This window comes from Peromyscus maniculatus, chromosome 9 (assembly GCF_049852395.1).
Source record: "Peromyscus maniculatus bairdii isolate BWxNUB_F1_BW_parent chromosome 9, HU_Pman_BW_mat_3.1, whole genome shotgun sequence".
Classification (NCBI taxonomy): Eukaryota; Metazoa; Chordata; class Mammalia; order Rodentia; family Cricetidae; genus Peromyscus; species Peromyscus maniculatus.
The window spans coordinates 36,426,450-36,443,776 of NC_134860.1; the positions used below are offsets into that span (position 1 = coordinate 36,426,450).

Consider the following 17,327-nt stretch of genomic DNA (forward strand, 5'->3'; position numbering starts at 1 on the left):
TGGTAGGCAGGCCAGCGCACTCCCTGCTAGGCCTTTATACTGGATGCCTCTGCTCTTCCTGGGTGGACCTCATCCCCTCCACAGCAGCCTCCTGTCCTCTGGGGTGCTCTTGGCTCCTCTGGGGCTTGCCTCACTATGCCATGAAACTACCTGCTGCCCGGAGTCTCCCTCCCCATTTCCCTTCCCTGTTTATCTCCCCCCTCCCCTGCATCTCTCTCCACTTTTTCCCTTCTGTGAAAATGTAGGTCCTGGACCTAGGAAAAGAGGTGAAAAAAGGGAAGAGAACCCTCTGAATCTGGCCTCCTCTGCCTCTGGGTAATTCTTTGTAACTTTTAGTGAGAGCCCTAAGGCTTGTTCAGAGCCCTGACAGCAAAACCCTACCTGTGCTCACTCACCTGGGTCCAGGAACAAAACATTCCTCTTCATACCCGTTTTAGGTAACCTGCCACCCCTGCCTGGCGTGCTCTTCTGTGCACTCCCCCCCCCTCAGTGTGGTCTCCCAGTGGCATCGGTTTGCCTTGCCCTTTCATTTTGTATCAGTTGTGGCCCTAGAGAGCAATACACACACTTGTTTTTCAGTCCTTAGTGTGACATGTCACTGATGCAAGGGGACAGGGACAGGACCTGATGTGGGACCGAACGTCTTCCTCACGAAGGCTGGAACCAGGGTCCAGCAGGCCTGGTGCTTTGCTCAGTATGCCGAGTGCTGCCCCCCGGATGTCTCAGTCCATAGGCTGTTGCTGAGGTTGGCGGGTTGCCTGTGGCATTGGGAAATATTTGAAAGCAAACCCTAACGGTGGTGTGTATGCAGTAAATTAATGACACTAGGTGCCGACTCACTCTCCATGCTCCTGTCCTCGCTTGTGTGTGTGTGTGTGGGGGGGGGGGCAGGGTTGGCCACTGAACAGAATGGGACACTCACTGTTGGGTGACGTTGTAATTGCTCATAAATTTTTGAGTAGCTTGATTTTTTTTTTATTATTATTAAAAACCTTATTACATTTATTCAGTGTGTGTGGGGGGAGGGCAATTTTTTTTTCCTTTTACTATGTGGGACCTGGGGATTGACTCAGGTTGTCAGGGTTAGTGACAAGCACTCTCACCTTGCGCCATCTTTATGGCCATATTTTTACTAATTTATTATTATGATTATTGTTGTATGGCCATGTTTTTACTAATTTGTTATTGTTGTGGGTGTGTGTGTGTGTGTGTTTGTGTATACATAGCATGTGAGTGCAGGCGTACATCCATGTGTGTAGGTCAGAGGACAACTTGGTGGGGTCAGTGCTCTCCTTCTACCATGGATTCTGGGGACTGAAACTCGGATGGTCATGTGGGACAGAAGGCAGCTGGCAGACTGGACTTCCTGTCCCCATTGACCAGACTCTAGAGCAGCAGGGTGTGAGTGTGAAAAAGAAAGGTGGGCCGAGTGAGCCAAGTCCAGATCCCACTGCCCACCATCTCCCTGTGATCTGGACTCCAGGTTCCTAGCCCTGGTGCAGCGGAATGATGTATCAGAGCTTGGGCTGTGGACTAGTGGCCCTTCTGGGTCAGTAACATATTGGTCTCCCTTTCTGTCCCCAGGCTCCACCTACAGTGTCCTGTCCATCATGCCCTCAGACTCAGAGAGCAGCAGCTCCCTCAGCAGTGTGGGTAAGTTCTCCCTTTTTGGGGACAGTGGGTGGACTATGGCTTGGGTCTTAAACAGGGATGGCCTGGGAGGAGTTTTCATGGCACGGGGAATCGGTTCTCCCATCCGATTTAGGTGAGGTCCTCCTGTTGATGCCATTCTGGCTTTGGTGTTAGAGAGGTGGGTGTGGGAAGCGTGTCTGTCCGCTTCATCCCTCGTGGAGTACTTACTCCGTGAGTCTGGCCAGACTTCTCGTGCTTGTCCTCTGCACCAGGGGTGCTGTGCTGTCCTGGGAAAAGAGCCAGGCCAAGCTGAAATGAATGTTTCCCTGAGCTAGGAGAATGAGACCAGCCCCGTCTCAGCTCTCTGGACGTGTGCTGGCAGGAAGGCCGTGTGACTTTCCAGCCTCCCCAAGCTTCTGTCTGTGACCTTTGCCCTGTGGTGTATCCCTTCTGGACTTGAAAGCTCACAGAGCTCATTCGGTCCAGTCATTGTGCGTTCCTGCTACAGAGAGATGTGGGAAAGTTGACATCCACAGAGGGAGAGTAGCGTGACTTAGTCTCCCAAACCAGCTAGTGCTGACGTCCCAACCGGTCAGTTCACTTTCTGAACTCTTCATATCAGGTATGAAGTAGTGTGTAGGGCAGGTGGTGGTCCCTTGGCAGCTGGATCTCGGGGTAGGAGACTGAAAAAGCCTCTTAGAGCATGGGAGGTCAGTGTGATCAGAGGCAGGCAGGTGCCAAGAACAGGCTCCGTGTGTGTTCCTGGGTCACCTTAGTGAAGTCTCACAGCCTGGAACTTCAGCCATGGAAATGTGTCTCACAGTTCTGGGGGTCAGGAGTCCAAGATCAGAGAGTTGGCAAGGCCATGTGCTCTCAAGGGTCTGGGACAGCAGTTCTCATGCTAGGTCTGTTTGTGAATTGCCCTGTCACCCTCCACCCCTCCTCTCTCTGTCTCTTTCTCCATGTGTGTATGAGTACTAAGGACACTGATCACACCAGGTTCTTGTTCCACTGTGGCCTCATCTGTAAAACACCATGTTTCTAAACTTCTAAATAAGGTTCACATTCTCCTTTTCCTGGATCAGGACTGCAGCCTCTGAAAAGAACACATTTACCTCCTAGCTCTCCTGGCGTCCAGAGCTCAGAAAGGACTCGCCGTAGAGTCTTACATCACAGTTTGACTGACTGTGGGTCTGGCTGTTCAGGAGTGGGGCTGTCAGGATAGATAGGAGGGTGAGGTGACGCTTCTGTTTGCTGGGTCCTGCTGCCCTTCTCATCTCTGGTGGATATTGCAGACATATTCACATTGTCACTCTGGACTCGTATGGTCTCACAAGGGCTCCAGGGAGCTCTGCTTCTGGAAGCATTTACTGCTTATGTCAGCATTTTTGAGCACGATCGGGAAGATGGGATTTGTATTTTTCTGGCGAGGTCTCTATGTAGCACGGGCTAGCTACAAATTTTTGGTCTTTCTGCTTCTGCTTCCTGAGTACAGGGATTACGGGCGCCATGCCTAGCTCAATGGGCTGAACTTGAAGGCAAGTTAGCCCTTGTGCTGAGGGTGAGCAGTGTCCCCAGATACTTCTTGAGAGTCCTGAGCAGGCTGAAAGCAAATCTTTGATGTCTGTCCCGTTGCAAGCTCAGCCTGTACTGGCTGTGCCCAGTTCTTTCACGCAAGAGCTGGTTGTGTTCCTGTGGTCAGTCCTCTCAAGCTCACAGGAACCAAGATTTGCTTTTCTTTCTCTTCTGTTCCACGCCCACTCCCTTAACCAGTAAGGAAATGTGTGACCTCATATATTAGGCACGGCTGTGATCAGGCTGGGTACATGAGGATGGGGCTCTGCCCACTCAGGCATATGGCGAGCTGCCTACAACAGCAGTTTAGCTGTCATAGCCAGGCCGACAGCACCCAGGGCTGTGAGGGCCAATATGGAGTTACTGCCAAGTGGCTGTTCACATTTAAATGCCTTAAAATGAAGTGAGGTTTAGTTCTTCAATATGTAATTGATTCTGTAGCTCCCCACCACACCGTGGCCAAGGTTTCCATCTGAGATGTCACAGGTGACAATCCAGATGAAAACAGCCAGTCCCTGTAATGTCTCTGTATGATCAAAGGCACCTTCCCCAAAGGCCCTGGGCAAGAAGGATCTCATTGAGGGCAATGGAGTCACTGGTCTGTTCCTATACCTGTGGCACAAGCCTGGACCCTGTGCCAGCATGCTTGGGCACTCATCAGGGTGCAGATTCCTGAGCAGATGGCCATCAGAAACTAGGTTAGGGCTCACCACCTGCAGTTAGACAGCCCACCACGTTTGGGTGAGAAGTGGAATGTCTGTGATGGGCTACATTTAGTCCGTTGAGGAGACCAGACAGGTCTTCCTCATGACTAGACAGTTCCTGCTGTCCCAGTGTTGTCCAGTGAGAGGCAGAGAATGTCATAGGTACTGCAGTGTAGGGATGCTTGTAAGGACAGATGGATACCCATTTTTATTTGTCTTTCTTTGTGAACCTGAGGGAAGGTAAGAACAAGGTCTGTAGAGTAGTGCGATCATGTCCGCTTTCTTGTTTCATCTCAAGATGAAACAGTAGAGAAGAGCAAGTTGTATTCAACAGAGGAGGCCTTGGTAGGTTAAGATTGGAGACAGGGGGCTTTCGATTTTGTTTATGAGACAGCATTGTCCTTGGTTGCTTTCTGCCACTGTGAGAAACACTATGACCAAAAGCAACCTGGGGAGGAAAGGGTTTATTGGGGTCACACTTCCAGGTGAACTGTCCATCATTGAGGGAAGTCAGACAGGAACTGCAAAGCAGGAGCAGAGGCAGGAGCATGGAGAAAGGCTGCATAGCGGCTTGCTCACCACCCCCCCCCCCCCCCCCGGGGTAGTTCTGTCCACCGTGGGCTGGCCCCTCCAACATCAATCAGTAATCAATTTCCCCACAGACATGGCAGAAGCCAATCTGATCGAGACAGGTCTTCAGCTGAGGTTCCCTCTTCCCAGGCAATTCCAGTTTGTGTCAAGTTGACAGTAAAAACTAACCAGGGCAAGTGCCTCAGGTATCTCAGGATGGTTGTGAACTCGCCGCGGAGACAAAAACAACCTTGAACATCGTACTTGCCTCTGCTTCGTGAGTCCTGGGGCTCACAGGTGTACACCATCACATCCAGTTTATCCTAGTGCTGGGGACTAAATGCAGGGCTCCATGTGTGCTAGGCAAGCACTCTCTCAACTGAGCTGTATACTAAGCCTATATTTTGTCTGGGTTTTTTGGGTTTTTTTTTTGTTTGTTTGTTTTGTTTTGGACAGAATCTCACAATGTAATCCCAACTGGCTTCTCACTTGCCAGTCATCCTGCCTCAACTTCCTAAATCCAGGATTGGGCTACCACACTCTGCCTGGGAGTATTCTTATATTTTTATCTAGATGCCTGAGGGCTTACTCACTATATCAGCTTCTGTTGTCAACAGCCTGGTAGCTACAGTGTCCTTCTGCTGAGGCCTCTTGGGGAGTGATTTTTATTAGCTTGGCACATGGCTTCTCTGAGGACCCCCATCCTCATTGTACGAGTGCTGAGGATTTTCCTGGGTGTGCCGGGGGCTTCTGTTCCTCCTCCCTGTCCATCCTGACCTAATTCTGCAGTGGTCTTTTATTTCTCATCTTGGGTAAGTAGGGAGGCCTTAAGGAGGGGAGGAGACACACACTCCTAGTCAATGTTTGGGAAACCTTCAGTTCCCTGCAGATGGAGGTAGTGGGAGGTTTCTCATGAATCAGAAAGATGGGCTTGTGGGAAGGAGAGGTGCTGAAGGATTTCCTTGTGTGCCAGGGAAGGTTCCTGGAAAGGGTCACTTGGCTTCTGTTGGGGGAGGATCCAAGTCAGCAGGGAAGCAAGGCCTGTTCCCTGTGATCTCAGCAGTTTCCTCCCTGGACAGCCTTTATTATTATTATTATTTATTTTAATTTCTTTTCTTTTGAGACAGGCCTTCCCACAGCTCAGGCTGGCTGTGAGTTCATTATAGGATGACCTAGCAATTGTGATCCTTCTCCCTCTTCCACTGTAATGCTAGGGTAACATGTCTGCACTGCAACACGGGTTTCTGCAGTGCTGGGATCGAACCCAGGGCCTTATGCATGCTGGGCAAGTTCTCTTCCAGTCGCACTACATTCCCAGGCCCTGGACAGTCTTTTGCATCCTGGGGAAGCCCTTGGCGTTCTGGCATTTATGATGTTACCTGGTCTTGTGGGAGCACCTTCTCCTCTTGCAGGAAGTGGCTATGGGTGGGTGCGGGGGATCTCTTGGGAGCGTGTTTGCAAGGCCAGGCATGCCACTTCACAGAGAGAATGGAGAACACGAAGAGACACGAGAGGCAGAAGGAAGCTGGCCTTTAGTCCCTGTGGAATACAGCAAGAAAGGCGTGGGTTCTGGGGAAGGCACAGTGAGTCCTGAGCAGGGAATGGGGAGATTCTTGGAGGAGGTGGGTCTGGAGCTTTGTCTTCCTTGCTTGCCTTGGTTCCTAAAAAACAGACCCCAGGTGGAGGATTCCAGAACATTAGTGTCTGGCCAGGGAGCCAGGAAGTGGCAAGGCTATTCTGGGGGCGCTCCCTGCTTTCACTTACTTCAGAGAAGAGGCTGGCAGGAGACACCTGCATTTTACCCAGAGGGGTGTAGGCTAGTAAGTGTTTGATGCCAGACTTAACAGCAGAACCACTAGGAGGGGTGCATGTGTGCGTGTGCGTGTGTGTGTGCGCGCGCGCGCGCGCGCGCGCGCGCATACATGCGTGCATGTGCTAGCTGTGTCCCTTAGCCTATGTGTCAGCAGCTATGAGTGGTACGCATTCTCCAGTGCAGTTCAGGAGCTGCAAGAACCAGTCGCCTAGGGGAAGGACCAGGTGCTTCCTCTGGTTGGTCCTGGGTTGTCTGTAAGCCTGGCTTGGTGACATTTGGTTTGTGTGAACCATCAGACAACAAGGACCAGAAGAGGTTGGGAGGGGCCTCACAGACAGAAGGTGAATGTCACGCTCTCTGCTTGCCTGGGTCCACTGGGGAGACAGGTGCCATGCCCCAGGGATGAGTCAGCTTCTCTGATGACATCTCCAAAATGAGATGGATGCTGGGAGCTCCCCTGACCCCACCCCAGATCTCCGAGGGTTAGGTGAGGTGTCGGATGGATGTACTGACAAGGGCGAACCATAGAAGGGCCGTGGTTTAATTCTTAGGAAGTATTTTGCCTTTGGATTTTTAGAGATCTATTTGGAGCTGGTCAGAGGCAGCTGTGTCTGTTGCCCTCCCTAAAACAGTAAGGGATTTGTATGCTTTTGGTCCTGGGACAGGGGATGAAGGCATGGTGTGGATTAAACATGGATGTCTCAGGATTTACCTGCATCCCATAGGCTGTGAACTGTCACCATTCTCCAAGCTTGCTTGCTTGGGCTGCCTTGGGCAGGTCCAGAGGCAGTGGATCTGCAGTAGGGACTGAGTTGCTTATCTAGCCATGGTGAGAGAAGAGAGGGACATGGCTTGTGGGTCCCAGCTTTGGGGTAGCTACCCTGCTCCTTGGAATATTCACTTGGCTCCAAGCGCACCCTTTTTCTCAGGCCTCTGCTTGGGGCCTAGGGTAGTCTGCCCCACCTCTTTTGTTATGTGCTGTGTCCAGGACTGGGTGATAGTGAGCATGTCCAGATGTCCAAGGCAGGCAAGGATTAGTGCCCTAAAAATTCCATCCTAGAGATGTGAAATCAAGACCGTGGGGAGACTGGGTTTGCTCAGGGTCCTTGACCAAGACCTGATGGTCTAGTCCCTGTTGTCAATTTCATTGATGGAAAGAGACTGAGATAGGACCTACTTTGTAGGAGTGGGTGTTCCTGTAGCAGCTGGTGGGGCCCGGTGCCACTTGGTGTCTTGCAGTGGGTGATGGGAAGGCCTAGGGCTCATCACTGCTTCGTGATTAGCTGAACAAGCCATAATGTGATGTCAGAATAGTGCTGGCACCTTGGGAATGCGCCTGAGTGCATGTTCTCTTGTGCTTACCTGCCCACAGGAACTACTGGGAAGGCACCGTCCCCGCCACCCCTCCTCACTGAGCAGCAGGTCAATGACAAGGTGGAGAACCTCTCCATTCAGCTACGGCTGATGACCCGTGAGAGGAACGAGCTACGCAAGCGCCTGGCCTTCGCCACCCATGGAGCCACCTTTGACAAGAGGTAGTCATTGTCCCAACTCCCCAGGGACTGTCCTGACTCCTTGAGCCACTTCCCCTTAGCTCCATGGTTTCTGGAGGCTTCACCTCCAAGGTGTCCCCTTATCCAAACTTGGTGTCCTCAGGATGCTAGCCAGTTGCAGAACCTTAAGCCAAGGTGGGAGCAGGGTTCTGTCTCTCTGTCTCCATCTCTCTCTGTCTCTGTCTCTTTCTCTGTGTGTCTTATGCTTTCTCCAAGTGAAAATAGGAGCCTGTAACCTAAGTCACACCAATTAGGGATTGAGGTGGGTGTATTGAGGAAACCCCGAGAATAGGTAGCTTCTGTGATAGGCCAGCTGTGGTGTGAGTCTGGGATAGAGGAGTGAGGCCAGCCCCCTTTGCATTGATACTTTCCTCAGGGGTGACTGTGTGGTAGGTATCTCTGTCAGCAGTTGCGGGGACCTGGTTACTGGGTGCTTGTGAGTGGGTTATGGAAGACCCGGGGCTCCGAACTGCTGGTGTCTGGTCCTGTGCCATCAGTGCTGAGACAGCAAGCTTTCCCCTGTATCCTCATTCTGCTGCATCCCACTGCTGGGCCATATTTGCTCATGTATGTGCTATGTGCTCGTGGGCATGCACACACATGCCCAACCCGCTGCATTGGTAGCTGGAGCCTCCTGTGGTTTGTAAACCCATCCGTTGCTCTTGCCACATAGGCATCTTCTAAAAGTACATTTTACCTGGCATCTTTTGTTTGGAAGAAAATTTTTTGGGGAGTTTTAGTATCTGCTCTCTTTGCAAAAAGCGTTTGCTCCACCCACTGTAAGGAACCATGCACCAGCATTCCCCGGAGAGCCTACTGAAGTGCAGGATTCAGGGTTCTCTTCTTCCCCTCCAGATGCTGGGAGTTGGGTTTCTGTGGTGGAGCCTGAGGATTTGCCTGTCTCTCAGTTTTCATGGGATCTCAGTGCTGAGGCCTTGGAGCCCCACTTTAAACAGTACTGCTCCTGGCCTTGTGCTCACCTTGGATCACATTGGACTCCCCTAGGGAGTTTATAAAGCCATCCTGATGTTGGGTCTCCTACCTGGAAATACTGATGTGCTCTGGGCATCCATGTAGTAATAGGCACCCAGGATTGAGAATCCCTGTTCTGAAGACAGGAGAAATATAATCAGTTTCTGGTGGGCCCAGACCTGTGGGATATTCTTAGAGTGCTAGTCTGCTCCCCCAGACCCACTGAAGGAGCTCATGAAGCCGGGGCTTCTTCCATTTGGACACCTAACTCTGTTGCCTGAAGCCAGGATAGCAAGTTTAGTAAGCATCAGGAGGCCACAATGCACAGGAGCCAGAACATGGCATCTACTGGGCTGGGATCGTCTAGGACACAGCCTGAATTCATGTGATCCTCGAGGCCTGTGTTCATGGGGTTCTTTGCTCCTGGGGCTAGGCCCTACCACAGGCTGAATCCTGATTATGAGAGGCTAAAGATCCAGTGTGTGCGGGCCATGTCGGACCTGCAGAGTTTACAGAACCAGCACACCAACGCCTTGAAGAGGTGCGAGGAGGTGGCCAAGGAGACAGACTTCTATCAGTGAGTGTTGTGCTGGTAGGGGCCCCAGTACTTGTGGAGTAGCCACTTTGTGCCCTTCTCAGTGTCTAGACAGAGTCCGGGGCTCTGGTTCTAGCAAGCGCCCTGCCTTCTGCCAGAGGACGTGTGCCTCTTGGACTCAGTTTTGCTAAGTATGAAAGAAACTGTTAGCCCCTCCCAGTATCCTTGTCAGCCTTAGGAGCTGGTAGATTAAAAAAAAAAAAATATTTAAAACACAAGGCAGGGGTCAGGCAGCCCAAGCTTTCCAGATCTCTGGCTGGGGGCTTTACTACAGCCTGTTCTCATGGGAGGCAGATTGGGCATTCTCTCCTGGGGGCTTCTGACCTCCCTCAGAGCATATATGCCCTCTATGTGCCATGGTGCCCTAGGCCCCAGGACATATAGGCACAGGTTGGGGCTGTCTCGTTTCCTTGGAGATATTTGTATCCCTTTTGGTGTTGGGGTTTTCAGAATTGGGGTTGAGTCTTCTTGGAGTTTGCGTGTTCTTTGGGTTTGGCCTTCCTCTGAGTGCTGCTGGCCTGACTCCTGTGGCCATTGTCTTAATCTCTTTGGGGACCTGGGGCTAGTGGTTCCTGGAGACGGGTGTGGGGGAGAAATTGGTCAGGACTAAATGTGCCCGTGGGGTTTCAGCACCCTCCACAGTCGGCTCCTGAGTGACCAGACTCAGCTGAAGGACGACGTGGACATGCTGAGACGGGAGAATGGGAAGCTGCTGCGTGAGCGGAATCTTCTGCAGCAGTCCTGGGAGGACATGAAACGGCTCAGGGAGGAGGATCAGAAGGAGATCGGTGACCTCCGGGCCCAGCAGCAGCAGGTAAGACGGCGGAGCCAGGGGCAGGCTAAAGTCCGCCATCTCCTTGCCCGTCTGTGCACCTACTCTCCCGCCATCCATTCATTCATCCACCCACCCAGCCACCCATCCAAATACTTTCCACCCAGTTGTTCATTTGTATGACCTTTAACGAGCATTTCCGGGAAGTCTGTCTCTTGAGGAACCTGAATATTGGCGAACAAACCGCCTTAATCTGCTAGAAGCTGTCTCCTATAAGGAAGAAGGACTACTCACATAATCACACAGTTGCTGGTCATGAACATTTCAGATGCTGCCAAGTAGGGTGTGCACTGAGGCATGCAACTTGGGGTATCGCAGGGCACTGGGGGTGTGTGCGGCTCATTTGGTTTGCAGGGGTCATGCGACATCACAGGTGGAAAACAGGTTGCAAGGAGGAGAGCCCCATGCAAATGCCAGATGGATGCCTCTCATTGTCATGCTCGTGGCCTTCTTTCTTCCTGCATCCCAATGTGTTCTCTTCACTTTGCCCAGCTCTTGGTTCACAGTGACAAGCCTGAGTAGCAGATTGTCAGCCCTGTTTTCTGTGAGTGGTGCTGGACAGTTCTCCCATCCTGGAGCTTCCAGTCTGGAGTTGACTGGATAGCCAGGAATGTGGGAAGGACTTTGACAGGCTGAGTGCACAGGGTGGGAGATTGAGGCTTCAAGGGAAAAATTTCTCCCCATCGCAGTTTTAGTCCCTAAGAGACAGCAGAGTCTTGGGGTTCCTCTGAAAGAGCTGGTGTGCTTAGTCTAAACTCACCTGCTCATCTAGCGTGACATCCTTATTGCTTTCTGCTCACTCACGATTCTTAAAAGTAATTATTATGGAAGTATTATAAATTGGTAGAATGTTTGCAAATGTGCTAGAGTGAATCCCTGGCCCACACCCAAGATCATCTTCACCAGTATGATCGATGCCTCTTACCCCAAACACACCCATGTGTATTTCTTATAAACAAGGATATTCTACTTTGTGTCAGCATCAGCTCATCATCATCATCAGACCCCACCCAGCTCTGCCAGCAACAAGAATCCCTTTAAAGCACCTGTTAGTTGTACAGCGTGTTGATTTTTCTTTTGCCAGTTTTGTCCATGCAAATAACACACTCTGGTCATCCCCTCCACCCCTCACTCACCATTTCTTGTCTCCCATTCCTCCTGCCTCAGCCCTCTGGTCCTCGTAAGAATGTGTTTTCTTAGTAAGGGACCCAGTTCAGAAGGAAGTACTACCCAGCAGCCTTCTCTGTCTGGTCTCCCTCGGTTCTCAAGGACTTTCATGACCTTGATCCTGTTGAAGGTTACAGTCCAGCTGTTTTATGGGACTCCCCTAGGCTCGGGTCTATCGGATCTTCATGGTTTGATTGAGTCTGCCCATCTTTGATGGGACTATGAGAGAAGCCTTGCTATGTGCTTGAATCCCATTGGTCGGTTTGTGGCTAGGTTCTGGTGCTGTTCTTGGTCACTCCAAAGCTGGTGTTTCCAGGCTTCTCCACTGTAGTTACCTGGCTTCCACTCACCCCTTCTTCTCTCCTCCCTCTTCCCTTCTTTCTCTCTCTGTGTTGTAGCCCGTGCTGGCCAGTGGTGGCTCCTCAAGCTTACCTCTTCCTTTTGACGTGGCTCCTGTATTCTTTTGTCACCTTGGTCTCTGGCTTACCAGCCACCCGGGTTCATTTTATAGTTTTTCTCTCGCCTCCAGTACCAGCCATTTATTTTTCCTTCATTCCTTTTTTTTTTTTTTTTTTTTTTTGGGTTTTTCGAGACAGGGTTTCTCTGTGTAGCTTTGCGCCTTTCCTGGAACTCACTTGGTAGCCCAGGCTGGCCTCGAACTCACAGAGATCCGCCTGGCTCTGCCTCCCGAGTGCTGGGATTAAAGGCGTGCGCCACCACCGCCCGGCTTCCTTCATTCCTTTTGATGGGGAAAATGTTATTTAAAAGTATTACAAGGGAGAATCTGCCACACATGGTGTCTCATTCTTCTAACCCCAGCTGAGAGAGAAGGCTATCTTGGGTTGCACAGTGAGGGCCGGGTTCGCCTGTGCTGCAGTCAGTGAGAAACAGTGAGAATCTCCTCCCTCCCAAAGCAAGAGTTGAGTGCTAAATGTGTGCATAGGTATTGGGATATCATCCTTCCCAAACTCTCACAGTAGAAAGGATGTCAGCAATATCTGAGTACTGACATATACATACACTGGGTGGTGCCACACACACATGCGCGCGCGCGCACGCACGCACGCACGCATGCACGCACGCACGCACGCACGCACGCACTCGCTGAGAGACAGACAGAGAGAGAGATAGGCAGACAGGTAGAAAGGCAGATAGAGAGTAGGGAGGAGAGACAGACAGACAGAGACAAAGAGAGAGTGGAGAGGAGAGAGATAGACAGAGACTGAGATTGATTGAAGCCTTTGACCCTCAAAGCTAAGCAAGAAATCACCAGGCTGGGTAGTGCAGCACAGCACTGCACAGCCGTACAAGTGGTGCACAGACTTACATGCAGGCGAAACACCCATACACATAAAGGAAAGAAGTAAATAAATTTAAAAAAAAAGTAAAAGGCTAATGTTTTCACACGTTGCTTCTTGACGACTTGTGCTTCCCGTAGACCTCATCAGTCCCTCCTCATCCACAGCTGCATCCACGTCTTAGTATGGCGTCTTGGTATGCATAGTGAAAGCTGTGACTCACATGCTGCGCTTCCACTTTCAGCCTACATTCATTCTACTTCCCTCCTTTTCATCTGTGGGACGCCCCTTTAAAATGGCCCTGAGAGTTAATTGATTGGGGCCCAGTTAGGTTAACTTGGGTTCGTTTGTTTGACTTTAAACACGGCCCAGGCTGCCCGAGAGCATGCTTACTTTACTTACTTTAGCTCCTGGGTGCTAGGATGCCGGGCTCAAGCCACCATGTGCTGCACCTCCTGGTCATTTACTCAGTCAGCTCCCCTGTGTGTCCCCAACTCGCACTTCCTCTGGCCACCCTCTCCACACCATGCTCTTTCTGGGTCCTTATGCCCCTGCCCCACAGTTCTCAGCCCCAGGGGGTCTGAGCCCTCCTCTGTCCTGTTAGGCTTCACTGAACGGCTGCAAGTTCAGGGGCTCAGATGAAGAGGGACATGGCTTTGTCTTTGTTGTCTTTGTTGCTATAATTTTTTATTTTTTGTGAAGTTAATGTGTAAGAAATAGCAAAGGAGTGGAACTATAGATAAATATAAATAAAAAGAAAGTTTGTTTCTTTTTTCTGCACAGCGGTAACTCCCAGCATGTTTCAGGTTTGTCTGTGTCTGGAGAGCAGATCGCCATCCGATGAATCTCATGCAGTGCGTCTCGTTGCTGAGTAGATCAGATGCCTTACTCTCTCTTAGGACAAATTCCCCTTCGAAGGAAATGTTTTTGGGAAAGCACTGCAGTTGATTAAGCTGGCCTCCTATTGACTGGTCCTGAGGCTATTTTCAGAATTTTCCACTACCCACTGTATCCTATTGAAAATGTGCTCCTGTGGGTTAATTCAATCCAGTTCTTCTGTGGAGAATCCAGGGTAGGCTCAGTGCGGGGAGCTATGAGGTGGAGTCGAAGCTGCAGGAGGCTTTGCTGCCAGCCCTCCCCCTTGGGGACTTGGTCTTGTTGTGGTCCAGCTGAGCTGTGCAGAGGTTGTGACTCACCTGTGGGATCAGTGAGTCTCAGGATGGATAAAGTGCCCGGAAGGGGAAATCAGTGCAGCCCAGGGTAGCAGAGCCTGGCTGAGTGGAAGAGCCTTGTAGACAGCAGGGAAGACTCACTACCTCCCCCTGAAGCAGAAAGGCTGCTGCAACAGGACAGTCCTCTCCCTGGCCCTTCTGGGTTCAGGAGGGGTGTGTGTGTGTGTGTGTGTGTGTGTGTGTGTGTCTGTCTGTCTGTCTGTCTGTCTGTCTGTCTATCTGTCTGTGTGTGTTTGAGATAGGATCTCATATATCACAGGGTGGTGTTGAACTTGCTATGGATTTGAGGATGATGTTGAACTTTTGATCCTCCTGCATCTACTTCCTGAGTGCTAAGGTTACAGGCATTCACCACTGCATGGTTCAGTGTCAGGAATCAAATCCAGGGCCTCGTGAATGCTAGATAAGCACTTTGTCAGCTGAGCTTATGGCTGCACCTCAGACCAGCGGAAGTCCCACAGCCATGTTGAGGTTAAGAATGGGGCTGTCTCAGTCTAGCCCTCATGGTCTCGTGATTGTGGTGGGGTGGAATGACGCCAGGTAACTCTAAAGCATTTACCCTGTGCTCTCTGTGTGGCAAAAAAACCAAAAAACTGCTTTTATTCAAATTTGTTCACTCTGAGTTAAAAGTGGCTTCATATAGGGTGGGGAGAAATGAGGACCCTCAGATGTCGCTGGTGGTGTAAAATGGTGTAACCCTATGAGAAGCCATGCACAATTCTTCAGAAATTTGAACTGTGATGACCAGGTGACCCAACCATTCCAGAACTGAAAATAGGTATTCACACAAAACTAGAGGACATTGGATTGTAGTAGCATTGCTCAGAGTAGCCTGGAAGTAGAAACAACCCAGATATTCATTAATCAGTGAATACAAAGTACAATGTGGCCCAGCCCTTTCATATTAGTCCGCATGAAAATAATACATATAGACAAACCTTAAACCATTTGGCAAATTTTATTTAAAAAAAAAAGTCTTTACTGGGCATGGTGGCCCATGACTATTAATCTCAGCACCTGGGAGGCTGTGGCAAGAGGATTGTGAGCTCTAGGCTAGCCTGAGCAATGTAATGAGACCCTCTGTCAAAACTGATGATGATGATGATGATGATGATGATGATGATATTTCTCCCTGGGGGGGGGGGGCATAGTTTCCTGTCTTTCATTCTGCTGAGGACCTATAATCTCCACACACATTCACACGTACTGTCCCTGCCCATTCTCCCCCCTCCCTTCCCTGCTCACCCCACATGTGTTATGGGAAGGCCTTCTGTGGCATTACTTGATTCCTTTTCTTTGGGGATAGCTGTGGCCCTTGCGGGTCTGTTGTGTTTGGTCCTGGTCACAGATGTTCCCAGCTCAGATTAGTTAGTCTGTGTTTTCAACAAGTGCTAGCCTGGGACCCCACGAAGAGAGAAGGTTAGGCTGCCAGAGGGAGAGGTGGTGGAGGCTATGAGCTGCTAGGCCTCTTGTTCTACTCAGCTGGCCCTTCTCACCTTCACAGACACTGGCCAGGTAGTAGGAAGGCTACCCACAGAGGGGGCAGATGATGTGGGATGGCCACAGGCTTGCTCCCCACTGGGCCTAAAGGCAAAGGTCAGCCTCACTGGACAAGGCTAGTTTTGTTGCCTGGCTCCTCCCACGCCTTGTAAACCTGAAGAGGCCCTTACAGGGTAAATGGTGCTGTTTGCCTTGCATGTTTGCTGGAGGGATTTGTGGGGCCTTCCAGTCCTCTGCATGATTTATCTCAGAGGAAATGAGGCCGTCCCCATTGAGGGGGGTTGCCCTGGGCCTGGGCCCTGTCGCTTGAGAGCTGCAGACAGGTGCTTTGTCTTATGTGTGAGCTATAGGGGAGGAGGCGGAGGGCTGGAGCCTGGCCCTTGATCCATTTCCTTGGTGGGAAATGGGTCATCTTGGATTCCTCTGGGGGTGTATCAGGCATGCTGAGGAGCTCCTAGGTTGGGAAAGCGACATACAGGATGTTTTTGTACCAGTGTTCCTGTCCTAAACTAATGCACAGTCTTTGGTTAAAAAAGAAGAAAATTATAAAAACAGTGATGAAGTCACTCCAAATTCAGTTGTCTTACTTTGTAGAAATGACCAACTTTTACCACCATTAACATCTTTGTTACATTTTTTCCCATGTCATGTTTAAAAGAAAAGCTTTCTTTTCTCCTCCAAATTTTCCTTTGATTTTTTTTTTTAACCCTACAGTCAGTGTATCATGGGTCTCCTTACATTGTTTCTTTGAACATCTGGAAACCTATTCTATCATTGTTAGTGGTGTCTGACCTCCATGCTGTATGTGACTATTTGAATTGTTAAAACTCCTGCCTTATTACATTCCGTTGACACAAACGTATCTCTCATTGTTTTGTGCATATATTAAATTATTATTGTTATAGTTATTTAGCAGTGGGGAGTGGTAGATGTGCTCACATGTCACAGGGCACATGTGAAAGTCAGAGGACAGCTTTTAGGAGTTGGTTCTCTCTCCTTCTACCATGTGGGTTTCTGGGATTGAACTCAGGTCAGGTCATTAGGCTTCACAGCAGGTGCCATTATACACTGAGCCATTTGCTGGCCCTTGTATGTGTCTTTAAAATTGTGATTGTTACAAATAAAATTTCTGTGTCCACACAGAACATTTCTTTCATCAATTCAACCAGATTGAGTTTCTTCTCTCCTTGCTCTATGTCTAGTTTTAATTTTTTTTTTTTTTTAAATCTGTGAAAGTTGACTTTTTCCCCAAGGTATCCCAGATAATTTCCTCTTCCATTAGTCTGGGAAGCTGAACATGTGACCACAACTGTGTGTGTGTGTGTGTGTGTGTGTGTGTGTGTGTGTGTGTGTGTAACTATCAGCTTGACACAACCTAGAATTACCTGGGAAGGGAGTCTAATAAGCGATTGTGTGGATTAGTTGGCCTGTAGGTATGTCTGTGGAGAATTGCCTTGATGGTTCATTGACCCAACATCTTAATCTGTGGTATGGCTGTGAAGAGGCACTATGACCATGGTAGCTCTTAGAAAGGAAAATATTTAATTGGGGCTGTCTTACAATTCAGAAGTTTAGTCTATTGTTTTCATGGTGGGAAGCATGGCGGTGCACAGCCAGACATGGTGCTGGAGAAGTTGAGAGTTCTACAGTCAGATCTGTAGGCAGCAGGAAGAGAGAAAGTTACTGGGACTGGCTTAGGCTTTTGAAACCCCAAAGTCCACCCTCAGTGACCTCTTCCTCCAACAAAGCCATATCTCCTAGTTCCTCTCAAGTAGTACCACTTCCTAATGACCAAGCATTCAGATATATGAGCCTATGGGGGCCGTTCCTATTCAAACCACCACATCCATCCTACTATGGGGTGTATCATTTTCTAGACTGGGC

At 50.0% G+C, this 17,327-nt stretch overlaps 1 protein-coding gene across 5 annotated transcripts in view; it reads left to right on the plus strand.

Moving 5' to 3' along the window:
* Positions 1–17,327, plus strand: part of LOC102921553 (disks large homolog 5) — a 109,059-nt gene that overhangs the window by 41,685 nt on the left and 50,047 nt on the right. For 4 of the 5 annotated variants that reach the window (XM_016003327.3, XM_076544625.1, XM_076544626.1 and 1 more), the window contains exons 2-5: positions 1,585–1,653; positions 7,667–7,829; positions 9,253–9,396; positions 10,045–10,228. In XM_016003327.3, the coding sequence (XP_015858813.1) occupies positions 1,585–1,653; positions 7,667–7,829; positions 9,253–9,396; positions 10,045–10,228 (560 nt within the window). The remainder of the gene's footprint in view (positions 1–1,584; positions 1,654–7,666; positions 7,830–9,252; positions 9,397–10,044; positions 10,229–17,327) is intronic. The other variant, XM_076544627.1, reaches the window with a different exon arrangement.